Source organism: Lissotriton helveticus, chromosome 4_1 (assembly GCF_964261635.1).
Source record: "Lissotriton helveticus chromosome 4_1, aLisHel1.1, whole genome shotgun sequence".
NCBI classification, from domain to species: Eukaryota; Metazoa; Chordata; class Amphibia; order Caudata; family Salamandridae; genus Lissotriton; species Lissotriton helveticus.
Window position 1 is genome coordinate 2,028,260,700 of NC_136063.1, and position 17,547 is coordinate 2,028,278,246.

General features: G+C 53.9%; 1 protein-coding gene across 2 annotated transcripts in view; it reads right to left on the minus strand.

Annotated features, from left to right (window-relative positions):
* Positions 1 to 17,547, minus strand: part of RNF128 (ring finger protein 128) — a 756,868-nt gene that overhangs the window by 26,003 nt on the left and 713,318 nt on the right. For both annotated transcript variants that reach the window (XM_078688665.1, XM_078688666.1), the window contains exon 6: positions 357 to 567. In XM_078688665.1, coding sequence (XP_078544791.1) covers positions 357 to 567 — 211 coding nt within the window. The remainder of the gene's footprint in view (positions 1 to 356; positions 568 to 17,547) is intronic.

Sequence of the window (17,547 nt, forward strand, 5' to 3'; positions counted from 1 at the left end):
TAGTGTATATTTTCCCTCTGTATTAGAGTACAATATAGAATGAAACTCCTTGTATTTTGATGGGAGAAGCTCTGAAAATAATATTCTTCACATCATACAGACAGTGCATAGAAAGCACAGCTCTCCACAGGTTTCAACCCTCCTGGTTTGGTGGGTGACAACAATCAAAATGGCATTTTTACTCTTCCAGAGCAGCAACACACCCCATTCAAGAATATTTCTTTAGAAGAAGTGTAAATGTAATCAACTATATCAGTTGGCTTTTCCCCTGCAAATTGTTCTTGCCTAAGCAGTTCGCTATTACTTGAGATGCAGACCGGAGCATTCTTAGGGCGTAGGTTTCCCTGCATAGATACCTGTGTTCTGTCCAGAGGCACTCTCATCCTTCGCGGCTATCTCATCCATTCCTCGCACTGAGGCATACCCCGATGATGCGGTCTCACTGCGCTCGTCCTCCTCAGTCCACGCAGGTGTACTTGCGACTGAAGTTGGGGATACAGTCACAGGAGGTGTTGCGTTCGATGCCAAATCTGACGTAGTGTCTGCAGGGGCTGCCTCCACATCCACCTATTGTAGAGAAGAGGGCAGACAAGAAGATTCACTTGAGCATAAAGGGGACATTGTTCAGTCAAGGTAAACAAGCTACATTATTTAACAAATAATCCGATCAGTTCACAAAGCAACCTCTAAATGTCACTATGAAGTAAAGTACAAAAAATAAAGGAAGGGGCACAGCACCATTTTCGAAGTTTGGTCCCCAACTGTCTGGGCTATAGAAGGAACTATGCATGGAACTATGGAGCGGCAGGAAGGCGGTAACAGAGAGGTAGCACTAATGGAAGCGAAGATTCTCTGTTCCGCATCCCCTTCAAGATGTAGTGGGGTAAGTGGAGAACCTGGAACCTGGGCCAGTGGTAGTGCTATAGTAAAAAAGAGCTGGATAGTGGCACACCACTACAACATAGGTGCACAGGAAGAGACAAAACACAGATGCCCAGAGGTGCTCATCCACCGGAGTGCATGCTTGCCACAGAGGACACCTATGGTCCAGTGAGACTCAGACTGGCTGGCTGAGAGGTCAGAATGAAGTTGTACAGCAAAGGAGAAAAGGGAAGGGAATATAACCAGCAACTGTGTTTAACTGAATGGGAGCAGAGAAGAGAGGAAAAAACACTAGCACTATGGACACCTGACGCAGGTACCCACAACATCAGAATTCATGCAAACATCTCGGTCACTGGCAATCGTCGGAACAACGGATGAATCGTTTACACCCACTGCGCCACTTCACACAGATCAGCCATATGCAAATCAGTCCAATTCCTCTGGAATAGAAGAGCCCTTCTTTAATCTGTCACACTAAGAGTCCACTGGTAGAGGTTAGTTTTCTAAAAAGTGTGAATGTTAATAAAGAAACCGTGTGACTATGCGGCGTGATGAAGGGAAAATGTCATCCATGCTAGTTTTTTTCTAGTGATCATGGAAATGTTGGATAAAAAAAAAAAAAAAAAAAGACGATGGAACCAGATATTGAATTAGAATACGCATTGCACAAGTTACTTACCTTCGGTAATTATATATCTGTTAGAAACAGTAGTTTGTGTTAGATTCCTTACCTTAGAATACCCCCAGGCGGGGGGGCGTGGCCAGGCGCCGAAGGGAATGGCCGCCTGAATCCTTAGCTCCGCCGGGACCGTCAGCGTCCCCTTCTAAATCCGACTGCAATCCTGACAGGGAGGCTTTCTGAAGCCAGCCCCCAGTTCCCTCAGCTCAGACGACGCCTCGGTATTAATTCCGGGCTTGACAGACCCTCGGAAGGCTCCGCGAAACGGCCGCAGCTGCCGGCGGCGACCCTGCGTCCCACCCCTGGAGCCCGGAGGCGGCCCCTTCGCCACTTGAGGTCCCGGATTTCGGCCTGCCGCGGTCCGCGGCAGAGAGGCGCGAAGGCGGGGGGCGTGGCCTCCGCACCGGCGCGCACACACCGCGGTGCCAGTAACGTCTGCAGGGCGGACAGACGAACGCTAGGACTAAGGGGACCCTAACACTCGAGCACACACCTGCCCAAGCGGTAAGGGGGGCTGCCAAGCACAGTGCTTCAATCATTCAGAGTGAGGGGAAAACGAAGGGCCCTTGCTGCACACAGCCTCCCAGGGAGCAGCTGCCCTTGGCTGATACATACAGACACCCCCTAAAGACCGGAAACATACCCACGGCTGTGGAGGAGGCTGGTCCTGGGTCATTGTCGACGGTGGGGCCGGCTGGTGGGCTGCAGGCGACCTGGAAAGCATCGGATTGCGACGTGTAGTCTCGGGGCACACCAATTACAGCAGGCCTCACGCTATTATAGCGCCTGGACGATAGTTGCATTACAACAGAGTCTTTGGCCCTGGTTAGGGTTGGTTGGTGCCGGAGAGTGGATCTGCACTGGCGGCGGCCCGGAAGAAGGTGGGCAACGGACCGTCCGACCCCAGGGGCGCCAAATCGACCATGAGACCTAAAGGGGGTGTTGTGTCCCAAACGAATAAACTGGACCAATATACAGTGCCTAAGTCTCAGATGCAGTCCGGAGGGGAGACGAGGGAAGTCACGGGGAAGGCGGAACCCTCGCTAACGTCCATCATGGCGGCAATCCAGTCACTCGGCACTAGTCTTGAAACGAAGATGGACAAGATCACCATCGAAGTGAACCTGCTCCGTGCCGACTTGGGGAAGACCACGGACCGCTCGAAAACCAACGAGGTGGATATTAAGGCCCTCCAGGAGTCGGAGAAGAAGCTCGAAAGCAGGGTCAACGAACTTCTCCACCAGCACAGATAGATGGCACTGTGGCTCGATGACCAGGAAGGTAGGGCTCGGAGGAGCAACATACGTGTGGTGGGCGTGGAGAAAGGACTGGAAGCTGACAGCACGGAGCTATTTCTTGAGGACCTGATACTCCGCCACCTTAAACCCAAGAGGCTGTCCAAGATCTTTACCGTTGAGCGGGCCCACTGAGCTCCAATTCCTAAACCCAAGCCTGGAGCCCCGCCGCGAACAATTATCGCCAAAATTCTTAACTACCGAGACCGGGATGCAATACTGCAGGCTGCCAGACAACACGAGGACCTGCACTACGAAGGGTCCACTATACGCTTCTTCCCTGACTTTACGCTACAAGTGCAACAGGAACGGCGCTCTTTCCAGGGGGTCAAGGCGGCACTCCGTGACCATGGAGTTCGGTACATGATGTTCTTTCCCGCAAAACTGAAGATTATTCATGATGGCAGGTCCCACTTCACCTCACCAACAACGGTACAGGAGTGTATTGATGCAATGCTGGTGACGGCCCAGCCCCTTCAGGCTGGCGGACAGTGGAGAGAAAATGGACACCCCTCCCCTGGATCGGCGATGGGGGGAGCCGAGGCTGGTGGGCAGAGTCAACGATCCTGGCGCTCGAGGTCAAACAGTCCCCGTTGGGACTCGCCCGGAGACCACACAGCGCGCTGAAACGTAGCACACAGAACTTGGAAGAAGCCGGACTGTAATGTATACAGTGTGCCTGTTTGTGTGCCTGATCGCTCCGGGGGGGTGAGACGGGGCCTGCCCATTGATCAAGGGCTGGGCTCACCTATAATACTAGCACACCTAAGGCCTGAGGGACTAAATGACCTGGGACGCTGCGGGAGGGCGGCCGGGACGGAGCTGGCCACGTATATCCCGAGTTAGAAGTTCCTCGGTGTCTCACCGGGGTTGGGTTGGGCGACAGGCGCTCTGCTGATTGGGGTGGTGGGTAGTTTGAAACCCACGGAGCAGGGGGCAGGGAGGGTGGGGTTTTGCTTTTGCAGAGGTGGGTGGGGTGGTTGGGGTCCATACGGAAAGGAGAACAATGGAACTGTCGGATGTACATGTTACCGTTTGCACTGTTAGAATCTTTGGGGGGGGAACCAGGGTGGGTGATGGCCGCTGGGGGGGATCCGGGGAGGGACGGGGAGTTGGGGGTTTGTTATGGTCGTACAGAGTGACTGCCTATGATGTCCTTAATGGTTCAGTGGTGCTAAGTAGAAATGGCTTACAAAGCAATGGTTATGGCTAGACAATGGGAAAAGAGCTTAAAAATAATGAGCTGGAATGTAAATGGGCTAGGGGACAGACTTAAGCGCACTATAGTCCTCCAATTTCTTAAACGGCACCAACCGGACATAGTAATGCTGCAGGAAACTCACCTACTGGGTAACACGTGCCACGCCCTCAACAGATGGGGTTACACTCTCGTTTCGCACTCCGGCTTCACCTCAGGCTCCAGAGGGGTGGGGATCCTTGTGCGCCGCTCCTTTCCCCTCCACATTGATAGCATTAAATCAGACCCGCAGGGCCGCTTCACGGTGGTCACAGGACGATGGGAGGGATACACGCTGAACTTGCTTTCGGCCTACATCCCGCCGGGCCTGCAGGCTCAAGCCTTTGCAGACCTGGGCAAATTGCTACTCTCCCTTCCCGAAGGTCAGTTAGTCCTGGGCGGAGACTTCAACTCTGTAGTGTCAGGCATCCTGGATAGACAGCCCCCCAGAGACCTACCCCAAGGGCTACAGTGGTTAGCTGACTTTCTTGAGGCCTTTGGACTCACTGACGTGTGGCGTCACCTGCATCCCGCTAAGAGCCAATTCACGTTCTTCTCTGGGCCGCATCACACCTTCTCACGCTTAGACTACATCCTCACCATCCTGCAGCACCACACTACAGTACGAGAGGCCACACTGCTAACCCGGGGGATTTCGGACCATTCACCAGTAACTTCACACATCACGTTCGGATCCAGAAGGGAGGGGTGTGTAGCGCCCATAAACCCCTGGCACCTAAAAAACGAAGACACGCGGGGGAAAATTGACACCTCTATCGCCCATTACTTTGAAGAGAATTTGGGATCGGTGGACTCCCCTGTCACAGTTTGGGAGGCATTTAAAACAGTGGTAAGGGGGGAGGCATTGTCTGCCATCTCGGGTAAACGGCGGGAGCAGCGCTGTCAGGTCACTACAGTTGAGGCGGACCTGGCGGAACTGGAGGCTGAAGCACTTGAAAAAGGGGCCAGGGAGGTCAGACATAAATGGCAGGTCAAGCTGGCAGAATACAGAGGGCTGGTCTCCCAAGAGGCCCAGACGGTGGCTAGACATAGGATGGGCAGGCTGTACGACCAGGGAGACAAAGCCGGAAAGCTCATCGCCTGGTTAGATAAAAAGCAGCAGGCCAGGAAAATAGTCCCGTTAATTCGTACGCAATCCGGAGTGATCCTCACAGAGCCTAGAGATATAGTGGATGAGTTTGCGAGACACTACAAGCAGGTCTATACGAAGGTGTCTGACCGTCCAGAGGAGGACTCTATGGCCCTCCTCGCTGATATTCGACTGCCGTGTCTCACTGATGAGGACCGAGAGACCATAGACAGCCCACTCACAGAGGCCGAACTACAGCGCGCGCTCATGGAACTCCGGCCAGGGAAAGCGTTGGGTCCCAACGGCCTCCCGATCGAATTGTACAAGATTAAACCTGACACTGTATGTAAGCATCTTAAAGCCATGTTTGAGGCCAGTAGGAAGGCAGGAATACTGCCGCGCGACCAGCGCATTGCCACCATAGTGGCAATCCCGAAGGAGGGGAAACCCGCTGACTCCTGTGCCTCATACAGGCCAATCTCCCTCCTCAACGCCGAGCCAAAGATACTGGCAAAAACACTCGCCAACAGACTCAAACCAGTACTTGGAACGCTGGTGCATCCTGATCAGTCGGGCTTTATGCCACATCGAAATACGGCCCTCAATATCCGACGCTTACACGGAGTGCTTGGGCAACGCCAGAAACTCAAAGACGACGCGGTGGTGGTTTCCCTGGACGCCACTATGGCGTTTGACACCCTAGAATGGCCGTACATGTTTGCTGTCCTACGGAAGCTGGGCTTCGGACCCAAGTTTATGTCGTGGGTCCGTCTCCTTTATTCGGAACCACTGGCGCAGGTCCTAGTGAATAAGAAAGTCTTGGAGGTCTTCACTTTAGAGCGAGGAACTAGACAGGGCTGTCCCCTTTCCCCCCTCCTGTTCGCCCTCTCCCTTGAACCGTTGGCTGCCTGGATCAGACACGACGTATACCTTCGCGGAATACAGTGGGCGGAGGGATGGGAAGATAAAATATCCCTGTACGCTGACGATATTCTTCTGTACCTCTCCAAGCCACGGCGGTCGATCCTCGCAGCGCTCGACATCTTTGCTAGCTTTGGTCGTAACTCCGGCTTCAGAGTCAACTGGAGCAAATCGTATCTCTACGTCCTCAGAGGAAGTCCCCCGAGGCTTCCCGACACGTGTCCCATCACAGTCGCTGAGGACGGCTTCAAATACCTGGGAGTGTTCATCTCCACGGACAAGGCCCTGACCTACGAGCGTAACCTTCAACCTCCCCTCCGACGTCTCCAGCGAGAGGCTAAGTCCTGGCAGGACCTGCCATTGTCACTGCTAGGCCGAGCTGCCTTATTCAAAATGATGGCGCTGCCTAGATTCCTATACGCCCTCCAAAATTACCCAGACCTGGTGCCTAACGCCTACTTCACGGCAATTGAGGCGGCTCAGCGTACTCTCCTTTGGGCAGGCGCCCCTCGTATTGCCTTGTCGAAACTCACACTGGGATGGTACGACGGAGGCATAGCCCTCCCCGACATCCGTAAGTACTACTGGGCGGCCCATCTCTCAGCGATCAACCAGGGGACCTACGGGGATGGCAACGACCCGGCCTACGGGATGGACAGATGGCAACTCCCCGGGGGAAACTATGAAATTGCACTCTACTCTAAAAAGGGTAAACATCAATTCACTGGACCCACACAACACTCAATACAGATATGGCACATAGCCCAGGAAAAACTAGGCTGGTCCGGGGTCCTCACCATGGCTACACCTCTCTGGGCTTCGGACACGTTAGGCAACCTAGGTCGTACGAAAGGGTTCCGTAATTGGGACCTGATTGGGATCTCCCAAATAAAAAACGTCTGGGGCCCTCACGGTGTGCACACTTTCGCTCACATGCAAGAAACGTACGAATTGGCGCACACCGAATACTTCCGATACCTACAGGTGCGTCACTCACTTCAGACAAACATTCAACCTGGCACCACACTACCTCAATGCTCCCCTCTTGAAGACAGACTACTAGCTGGCCTTATGCCTGAACATGCTATATCTCCAACGTACAAATAATTGCTAAATAACTCCCCCGACCTACTCCTTCCCTGAAAAGAGAAATGGACTGCTGATGGTTTGGAAATTGATGAGGAGGAATGGTCCTATGCTCTTGCCTCTCCCAGTGAGGTGGCTATATCAGCCCGACTGCGCCTAATTCAACTGAAAATACTACACAGAATATATATTTCATGTACGAGGCTGCAGAGGATGGGAAGAGGTGGGGACGGACTCTGCAGAAGGCGATGTGGTGTAGAGGGTACCTTCTTTCATATCCTTTGGGGTTGCCAACACGTGCAAAGGTACTGGGGGAGGGTGGTGCGTTGCATGCAGGAGGTGTGGGAGGTGGAAATTCGCCCTGAGGCTAAAAGATGTCTGCTCAACATTTGGGAACCTACTGATTTACCACACAAAGGAAGGATCTGGGTAACACTTGGGCTGATGGTAGCGAAAAGGAACATTGCTAGGTTGTGGGGTGATCCCAGCCCGCCGAAACTGAGAGACTGGAAGTGTGACATGGACTGGTGCATGCTGCAGGAGAAGACGGTGTATGTCTCACGAGGCTGTCCCCGTAAATGGGTGGAATAATGGTCCAGGTGGAACGAGTACAGGGGGAACATCTGTGAGCCTCCCCTGGCCACGCAATCTAGCTCACTGGAAGTATAAGGCAGACCATTGCTACCTGACTCCATGCACTTAAATGCTTTGGACACTAAACACGTAACACAAATGCTCTGCACCGTACAGTCATGTCACTTGTCAACCAAGTTACAGGGGGGTTTGTTCTCTGTTTGGTTTCCTTTTGAAATTTTATACACTTTGACCTTATCATATGTGCTAAACTGCAAAATGTGACCTGCCTAATCCGGCACTATCCTTCGGGATCTTATAAATTCGCACTCAGCAACGCCGCCGTACCCCCGGGTTGACGGCACTGGGCTGTGTCTTTGTTCTATGTCACTGACTAGGTGTTCTCTACTGTTTGCCGGCCCGACGGGTTGTAGGCGAGAAATGTTTGATGTGATCCTCTAATAAAGGTCTTTATAAAAAATAAAAAAAAATACCCCCAGGCGTCAGACTGGATCCGGTAAGTTTGTCAGCAGTACACCATGCGTCGCTAGGCGTCCTCTGCGGCTCCGCATCAGTTGTCGGCGTCATGATCGCCGGGATGACGTCTGAGTACTTGGACGACGCCCTCGCGCGCTGATGTCAGTTCTGTACATAGCTTTCCGCACCAGGAACGCAGAGCCATGATAGAAACCGACACTGGTGCCATGAAACTAGGGCCCTGAAAGGGATGTCCTTAACCCTAGATATCTGTTCGCAGAACGGGGAGGATGGGTGGGGCGGTAAGGAATCTTACACCAACTACTGTTTCTTACAGATATATTGTTACCGAAGGTAAGTAACTTGTGCATCTCAAAGAAACAGGTTAGTGTTAGATTCCTTACCTTAGAATAGATACCCCAGCAATACCAACCCTGGTGGTGGGTCTGAGAACCAAGATCACACAAAAAAGTCCTGGAGAACGGAACGGACGAAAAAGCCATCTCTCCGTACTTGGCTGTCTAGGCAGTAGTGCCGAGAAAACGTGTGCAGCGAGGCTGACGTAGCCGCCTGACAGATGTCCTGCAAGGGGACTCCCCGACCTAGGGCAGTAGTAGTCGCCGTGGCCAGAGTGGAACGGGCACACAGCCCAACAGCAGGCTCCTTTTCGCCAAAGAGTAGCAAACCTTGATGCACAAGACGACCCACCGAGAGATGGTATGTTTGTGCACCGCCAGTCCCTTCTTCGCGTCCACGTAACCGACAAAAAGCTGGTCGTCCACCCAGAACTGGCATGCGCGGTCCAGATAGAATGAGAGCGCACGTGTTGGGTTTAGACAGTGGAGCCTCTCTTCCTCTTTCGAGGGATGCGGTGCGGAAAGGTGGTGGGCAAGGTGATGGACTGCCCGATGTGAAAGTCTGACCCCCTATCCACCTGTCCATTAATTTCCAAAAAGAGGCTGGCAAAGGTTTACCATGACAGTAAAATAGCTGTACTCTGTCGTCGATCAAACCTTGGGACACTCACGGAGTCATTTTTACGTATCAAGGATATCTACAGTTTTGAACCAGTCCTGGACAAATTATACCCTGTCTTACTAAGGAAACTCTACTTGCAATGGAGGCACGGGACTCTCCCACTTCGAGCCCTTACTAGCAAGTGGAGCAAACCCGCCGTTAGTTCATAATTTTTTTCTGCCCGGCTTATAGCGCAACTCGTAAGAAATTGATTGTTCCTGTATGCAGGAATTTGGGGTTTGTGGAGTGTCTGGCCGCATTCAGAGTGCTCAAAACTGACCCGACGGACCACATTGTGTTTGCCGTGGCTCAATACCTAGGTTCAATGTGGTCTCTGAGAAGACAATGCCTCAAGGCCGGTCTCTGAATTTTACCGTAGTAAAACTGTGATACCTTGTACTATTGAAACACTTATGGACTCCACTGGATGTTGCAATGTTATAACGTTTTAAAGTTTTAATAATTTTTAATGAAATGTTGCTTTAATATCTTTTATGGTGATAATTTACCGAAATAAAGATTTATGAAATGAAATTAAATGAAAGGCTGTAACCACCTTGGGCAGGAAAGAAGGACGAGTCCTGAGAACAACCTTGTCCAGATGGACAGAGAGGAAAGGAGGCTTATAAGACAGAGCCTGGAGCTCCCTCACTCTCCTGGCAGAGGTGATGGCAACCAGGAATGCAGTTTTAAGAGTCAGAGGACGAAGAGGACAGTTGTGAAGTGGCTCAAAGGGAGCGCACATCAAAAAAGACAGTCAAGGTTCAAGTTCCACTGAGGCATCAGGAAAGGAACAGGAGGGAACATGTGTGTGATGCCTTTCAAGAATCTATTTACAACAGGGGACTTGAAAAGAGAAGGTTGATCAGGAAGCCTTAAGAAGGCTGAAATGGCCGAGAGATAGCCTTTGATCGTGCCCAGAGCAGAGCCCTGCTAGGCAAGAGAAAGAAGGAAGAGGAGCACCTCTGAGAGGGGCAGAAAGTGGATCCACAGCCTTTGCTGTGCACCATGCCACAAATTTGTTCCACCTGGAGGCGTATACCGTCTTTGTGGAGTGACGCCTGGCTGCCAGAATCACATCACAGACTTCAGGAGGCAAGTCAAATGGCCTCAACTGTCGCCGCTCAATCTTCACGCATGTAGGTGGAGACTGGACAGGTTCGGGTGGAGGACCGTCCCCTGCTGCTGCGACAGAAGGTCCTCCTGAATATGCAGACGAATCGGGGGATCGACTGACTGCTGAGTAGCTCGGGATACCAGTATCTTCGTGCCCAGTCCGGAGCCACAAGGATGACTTGGGCCCGGTCACGCCTGAACTTCTTCAGCACTCTGGGCAGAAGTGGTATAGGCGGAAAGGCATTCAACAGACCGCAACTTCACTCGCGACGAAAAGCGTCTCCGAGCGAGTGCCGCCTTGGAAATTCCAACGCGCAGAACTGATGGCATTGCGCGTTCTCTTCGGTGGCGAATAGATCTAACCAAGGCTCTCCCCACTGCTGAAAGAGACCTTGCACCACGTCAGAGTTTAGACGCCATTCGTGATCCATCATGCACCAGCGGCTGAGTTTGTCCGCCCTGGCATTCAGGGGACCAGCCAGGTGTTGAACCACCAGGGTGATGCCCTGGCGTTCCAGGCATGTCCAGAGGTGCAGAGCCTCCTGACAAAGGGTCCACGACCCCACACCGCCCTGTTTGTTGCAATACCACATGGCGGTGGTGTCCGTAAACACCTGCACTACACTTCCATGGACAGAGGGAAGGAATGCCTTCAGTGCAAGTCGGATCACCCGCAGCTCCAGAAGGTTGATATGGAGCCGGGACTCCGCCGGAGACCAGAGGCCTCCGATCTCTGCCTCTCCTATTTAGCCCCCCCATCCCAGGAAGGATAAATCCGTCACTACTACGTGCTTCGGTTGGGGTAGGGAGAGGGATCTGCCGCTGACCCAATCGCTGTTCGTGAGCCACCACTGCAACTGACTCGCAGTACCCTCCGAGATCAGGACGTGGTCGGACAGGTTGCCCTAATGTTGTGCCCACTGAAACTTCAGGTCCCACTGCAGAGCCCACATCCGCCACCTGGCGTGATGCACCAGAAGGATGCAGGAGGCTATCAGCCTCAGGAGCCGCAGCGTCAACCTGACCGAAACTCGGGATAAAGGCTGAAAGATCGGAATCAGAGCCTGAATATCCCGAACCCGCTGTTCGGGGGGGATAAACCCGAAACTGCTCCGAGTCCAGAACTGCTCCAATGAAGAGGAGCTTCTGAGAGGGGCACGGGTGTGACTTCGGCAAGTTGATGGAGAACCCCAGCGAGTGCAGGAGGCCTGCTGTAGTCTGGAGGTGGGAGATAGGGGAAGACTGAAACCACTCATCTGCGCAGATGAGCTGCGACCACCGCCATCACTTTCGTGAACACCCGAGGGGCACTGGTGAGGCCGAAGGGGAGCACGGTAAACTGAAAGCGCTCGTGGCCTACCGTGAACCGCAGGTTGCTCCGGTGGGCCGGCAGGACGGGATGTGGAAATACGGGTCCTGCAAGTCCAATGCTACCATCCAGTCTCCAGTGTAGCTAGGACCTGAGCCAAAGTCAGCATCTTAAACTTCTCCTTCCGGAGGAAGCCGTTGACGCTCCGGAGGTCCAAGATAGGGCGTGGGAACCAGAAAGTAGTAAGAGTAGCAACCACGTCCTTCTTCTGGCCCAGGAACGCGCTTGGTGGCCCCCTTGGCCAAGAGGGCCCTAACTTCCTCCTGCAGAAGTTGCAAGTGATCCTCCGACATGCGGTGGTACTGCGGTGGCATGGCTGGAGGGGTCCCCTCGAAGGGGCGGGAGTAGCCCCTTCGAACGATTTGCAGCACCCACCTGTCTGACATGATGGTACGCCTGTGGAGGAGGTGATGGCGAACCCTGCCCCCCACTGGCGTCAAATGGGCCTGAAATGCCGGACTAGGAAGGCTTAGAGGCAGATACTGCGGGGGTGGATGTGGACTGACTGCCGAAATCCCTCGTTTCCGCAACCACGTTGAGACTGGGTCTGCGGCCTGTGGCTGGCTGGACGAGTAGGGGCGCCCCTTCCTTGGCCGCGAAAGGGGCGTAAAGCGGAGGTTTGCTGGCGTTGGCCATTTTGTGGCTTTCCTCACTGCCGTCTGACCTGCCCAAGGGCCCAGTCTGCCCCAATATTTTCCAGCCTGTTCCGACGATAACCTTGAATGCTCCTTGCCAGGATTGTGCACACAGAGTCGACTCTAAAGCAGGGGGATCACGTTCCCCGGTGCACAGTTACAGGATTAGATTGCCGAGGAACACAACGTCCTCGGTGCAGTAAAATGCCCCCCCCCTGGAGCGGATCGCCGTGTTACACAGCTCGGGCGTGCCCCTACTCTTCGCCCCACCGGTTGTGCTGTGACCTCTACACACTCCCGGGTTTTGATCAACCCTTCTACTGTTTACTCCTGAGGGGTTCCACTAACCATGCTCCAGTGTCTTCCTTTCCCTCGGAAAGATTTTCGTGGCCTGCCGCTGCTCACCCTCTAAGTTTCCCGAGGAAGTGCTTCCAGAGCCTATACCATCATGGCCGCTGGTTCTGCTGGGCTGCCTCGCTGCGGAGATGATGTGCGCTTATGGCTCTCCCCCGCCGGCCGCCACCTACCTTCAGGACTCTACCTTTCTGCTGGGTATACCGCAGACGCCTCCTGGTCCATCACGCGACACCTACTGGATCCGCCGCTCAACTATTTTTAATCCTCCGGTGATGAGTCGCTCCTGCAGAGCCCCGGGTGTTCCGACTGCGGTGCTTGCAGTCAGACGGAGCTCCAGATCCCATCCTGAGCAGATGCTCCCCTAAAGGAGGGCCAACTTCTATTAAAGGTACTCTACTATTTCTTACCTTTAAAGCTCAAAAGGAGCTCCGGGGTTATCGATCTCTCAACGCTGCCAGACCCCAAAAGGGCGACCGCACTAACTGCGCTAGCACCTTGACCGTCCTTTCTCAACCATGCACACATCTAGGGAGATATCGCTGTGCCTCACTTGTGCGAGATCATTAACTCTTTGCTTATCAGCTGCCCATTTCTAGTCTGGGTACGACAATGATCGCATCTGAGCACATTATATAATCTGTTCTTCCTGCATTTAAGATGGCGCCCACGTAGTAGAAAGCTGACAATCCACATTTTTTATGTTTTTAATCCGACCCAAACAATGTTCCTATTTAAAGTGCCAACTACTATTACTATTAATTTAGGCCCATGTTTCTCAGCAAACTCAGCGATTGTGCCTTGCTCAATCAAGAACTTACAGCTGCACCATGGCACACGGACTGACACCTTACGTGCCTCCTAGAGGTGGGCTGCCCGGTTGCATATGGCAATGCCTGATTTAGCCTGGTGATATCAGCAATTGAAGCTGCCCTTTTAGAGAACACCACGCAGCCGCGTTTCTGCTGACCCGATAGTGCAGAAGCCTGCCCAACATTTTGCCATTGCTTCGAAGGACCGCACTAGAGTACTGGAACTTCTGAGGGAGGCTTGGAAAGTAATGTTGCATGGTCGCCCCACCTTGCCGTGATGACCTTCCGTGATACCCCACACTGTGATTGCTCCGGAAATACTTCCTGTTCCTGCCTAAAATGACAGCCCCAACAAACCCTCCTGCGTCTCTCCTGACCCTATCTTTCTCCTCCCCCTACCCCTCTCCACTCTATTTCACTCCACTTTCCTGATACTGACCTTTGCCCTCACCTTTCCTGACCCTTAGTCCCCACCCTGTTTATCTGTGAATTTTCCCTCGTCAATTGAGATCTAGCTATTTTGTCTGATGCCCGATGGAGCTACCTGGTTTAGCTATAGGGGAGACAGGCCGGGGATTCCCTCCTACCCAGTCGGTCTTTAGACAGACTTCCTTTTAGTCTCTCCTTGTTGTCTCTTCCCTTACCCTCCCTTTCTCACCTCCCCTGCCCCCTCCACTACTTTTCTCTCTCCTTTCAATTGAGATCTAGCTATTTTGTCTGATGCCCGATGACGCTACCCGGTTTAGCTATAAGGGAGACAGGCCGGAGATTCACTCCTTGGATGTCACCTACCCAGTCGGTCTTTAGACATACTTCTTTTCGTCTCTCCTATCGTCTCTTCCCGCATCCTCCCTCTATTTATGTCTGTCCTTCTCTCCTCTCTCAATGTATTGAGACTGAACTATTTTGTCTGATGCCCGATGGAGCTACCTGGTTTAGCTATTGGGGAGAGGGACCATGGATCCCCACCTCGGTCGTCACCTACCTAGTCGGTCTTTAGACAGACTTCCTTTTAGTCTCTCCTTGTTGTCCCTTCCCTTACCCTCCCTTTCTCACCTCCCCTGCCCCCTCCACTTCTTTTCTCTCTCCTTTCTCTCCCCCCTAATTGTATTGCCTATTTTTTTATGCAATCGTTGATTTTTCTGTAACATTGTTGATTCTCATGTAAAGCGCGCTGATACCTTCGGGTCTAGCCAGCGCTATATAAAACTCTTTAAATAAACAAATAAATAAATAGGCCCAAGGACTTGGCCGTAGCCCTGGAGTCCTTAAAACGCTCTAGCGCACTGTCCCCTTTGTCGCCAAAAAGGCGACAGCCATCGCAGGGCATGTCCGTGAGCGTGGCCTGGACATCCCCTGTGAAGTTGGCAGACCTCAGTCAGACGTGGCGACGAATCGCCACCGTCGTGGAAATCGCTCTGCCCAGCCAGTCTGTGGTGTCAAGTCCAAATCTAATTGAGTACCATGCTGCATCCCGCCCCTCCGCCAGGGCTTGGGCGAGCTGTGTCCGGGCCTCCTCCGGACACTGTGGCAGCATGTCCGCAACCGTATCCCACAGAGTGCGTTTAACGGCCCAAAAGGCAGGCGGTGTTGACAGATCGCAGCCCCAAACTCAGAGAGGAGAACAGTTTCTTTCCAAACTGATCATACCTTTTGCATTCCCGATCCGGAGGAACAGTCGGGAATGCGGTCTGGGACGTAGAGGCCTGGATCACCAGGCTCTCGGGGTAGAGGTGAACGGACAGAAAGCAGGGGTCACCCGGAGCCAGGCGGTGGCGTCGGGCCACGTTCTGATCCACAGGGAGGCCTGTAGAGGGCTTGAACCAGGTGCCCATCAAAACGTCGGTGAGGGCCTCGTTAAACGGCAGTAGAGGCTCTGAGGAGATTGCCTGCGGTTTGAGCACCTCAGTGAGGAGGTTAGTCCTCACGGCCATGACAGGGAGCTCTGTTCAACACCACGCTATAAGTAGCCCCCCTCCTCCAAAGCCACGGAGGGAGGAGAGACAAATCCAGTGTCGGGCGAAGTGTCCAGACCACTGGACTCCCCCAGCTCTTCTGCCCAGTCCTGGCTTAACTGGCACTGCTGTGCCAGAGGGTCCTCAGACCCCTCCCAGTCCTCCTCGTCATCCACCTACTGGTATACCGGCAAAAATGATGGAGCCGGGTCGTAGGTGAATTGCTCACCCATCGGCGTCTCAGACGGCGCCGAGCGAAGCCGCTCCGGCGTCGCACCCGGACCGGGGCTGGTGTCGTCTGAAGACGGCACCGGGAGCAACACCCTCGGGGTCGGCGCCAGCGGAGTCATCGTGAGGTCGACTGGCGACGACCCAGATCCAGGCCTGGATCCTGCAGGGCTTTGCAGCGTCGTGACCGGAGTCGATGACGGCGCCGAAGCCCCCAACGGGGGCGGAGCCGCCGGCCCACTATGGCTCCCAGTCGGACCCGCAGGGCTCGAAGGCGCCTCGACAGGTTCCAACGGAGGGAAGTGCAAACTCATTGGCCGTGGGGAAAGCAATTATCTCCTCTGGTGTCGCGGGCAGCCCAGGGACCGGTGGGTATGGAGCTGGACGGGGTGCATGCGGCTCCGGCAGACCCCCGCGGGTGGTGTCACCCGAACCCCCGGCCGCGTCGAGCGAGTTGGAAGAGCGATGACGCATCTACGTCTTCTTTTTCTAATGCCTCGACTTATCGGAGGACTTGGAGCCCGACGAGTGGTGGTGATTCGACGAGCGGCGACTGCCGGATCTCGAGCAGCTTACGGGACAGCTCCCGCCTAGCCTTCGAGGTCAAGGCCCGGCAGTCAGGGCACGACTTATCATGGTCGCCCGAGGCAGAACAGGCACAGACGGTCGGTCACCGACATCAGCCGGTGACAGGCCTCGCAAGGTTTAAAACCAGGCATCTCTAACGGCACCGCAAGTCGAAGTCAACTCGAAAAGTGATCAAAAGAGATCAAAAAGGGGGAGGAGCTATGCTACGAACCAAGATGGCAGCGTAAGCTCCGCCGACCTCCGCCAGCAGCTCGATTATCCTGTCTTCAATCCTGACCTTACGCCTGATCTCCTTGTTTATGAAGGTCTACTGCTTCTAAAGGTGCAATCCCGAGATTTCTACCTCATCAGCTGACGAAGATACGCCGTGTTTCCATTCTCAGCCTAACACCGTGTGGAAGCCGGGGCCTCGATTTCTAGACTACCCGGGTCAGAGTTGAACAACATCGGCCATGAGACCTGGACTGAGCCCGGTCTCCCGAAGAGTGCCTGAATTGTTGTCTTTTTGTGAAGATCCTTTGACCGATCTACACCGAGGACAAGCCAGCGTGTCACGCCGGCTGCTGTGGTGGGGGCCCGGTGCCCTGAGACCTTGCTGCCTTCCCGGGGTCGACGGGCTGGGGCCCTCTCTGACGGCGAAGGTGTGTTCTGTAAGACGAGGAGCGCCCATTATTTGATACCAGATTTGCGTGGCCTGCGACTCCGGAGTAGCCGGCCTCCGGGGTTCAAGTCCGGTTCTGTCGCCTACTGATAGGGGATGGAGCGGACCGAAGGCACGCCATCGCTGCAGGCCGTTGTGGCCGCCATTGGGCCGCTCCATTCGCACACAGTCGCTGTGTTCCGGACACTGATGGTGAAAGTGGACGGTATCCTGGAACCGGAGGACGACACCTCGTTTAGTTTCCAGCTAGAGGTGGTACCAGCGGTGCAGAGGTCGAGGTCCCCGTGCATAACCCGGAATTCATGAACCTTGATGGTCCCCTGTTACCGACGAGCCAGCCCGTGCTTCTCGCTAGCGTCTCTTGCCTGACCCTGCGGCCGCCCAACGCATCTATAGACGGTCTTCCATGTGGCTACGAGTTCCTTGGTGATGGTTCCGGATACTCGCTGTTCTTGGACACCTTTCCTCGTTCGAGCCGTGAACTTTTATCCTGTATTCGATCCTCCTGTGCTATCAAGAACTTTTATGGACGCTTTGCCTTTACCATCAAAATGGCGGCTCGAGTGGTA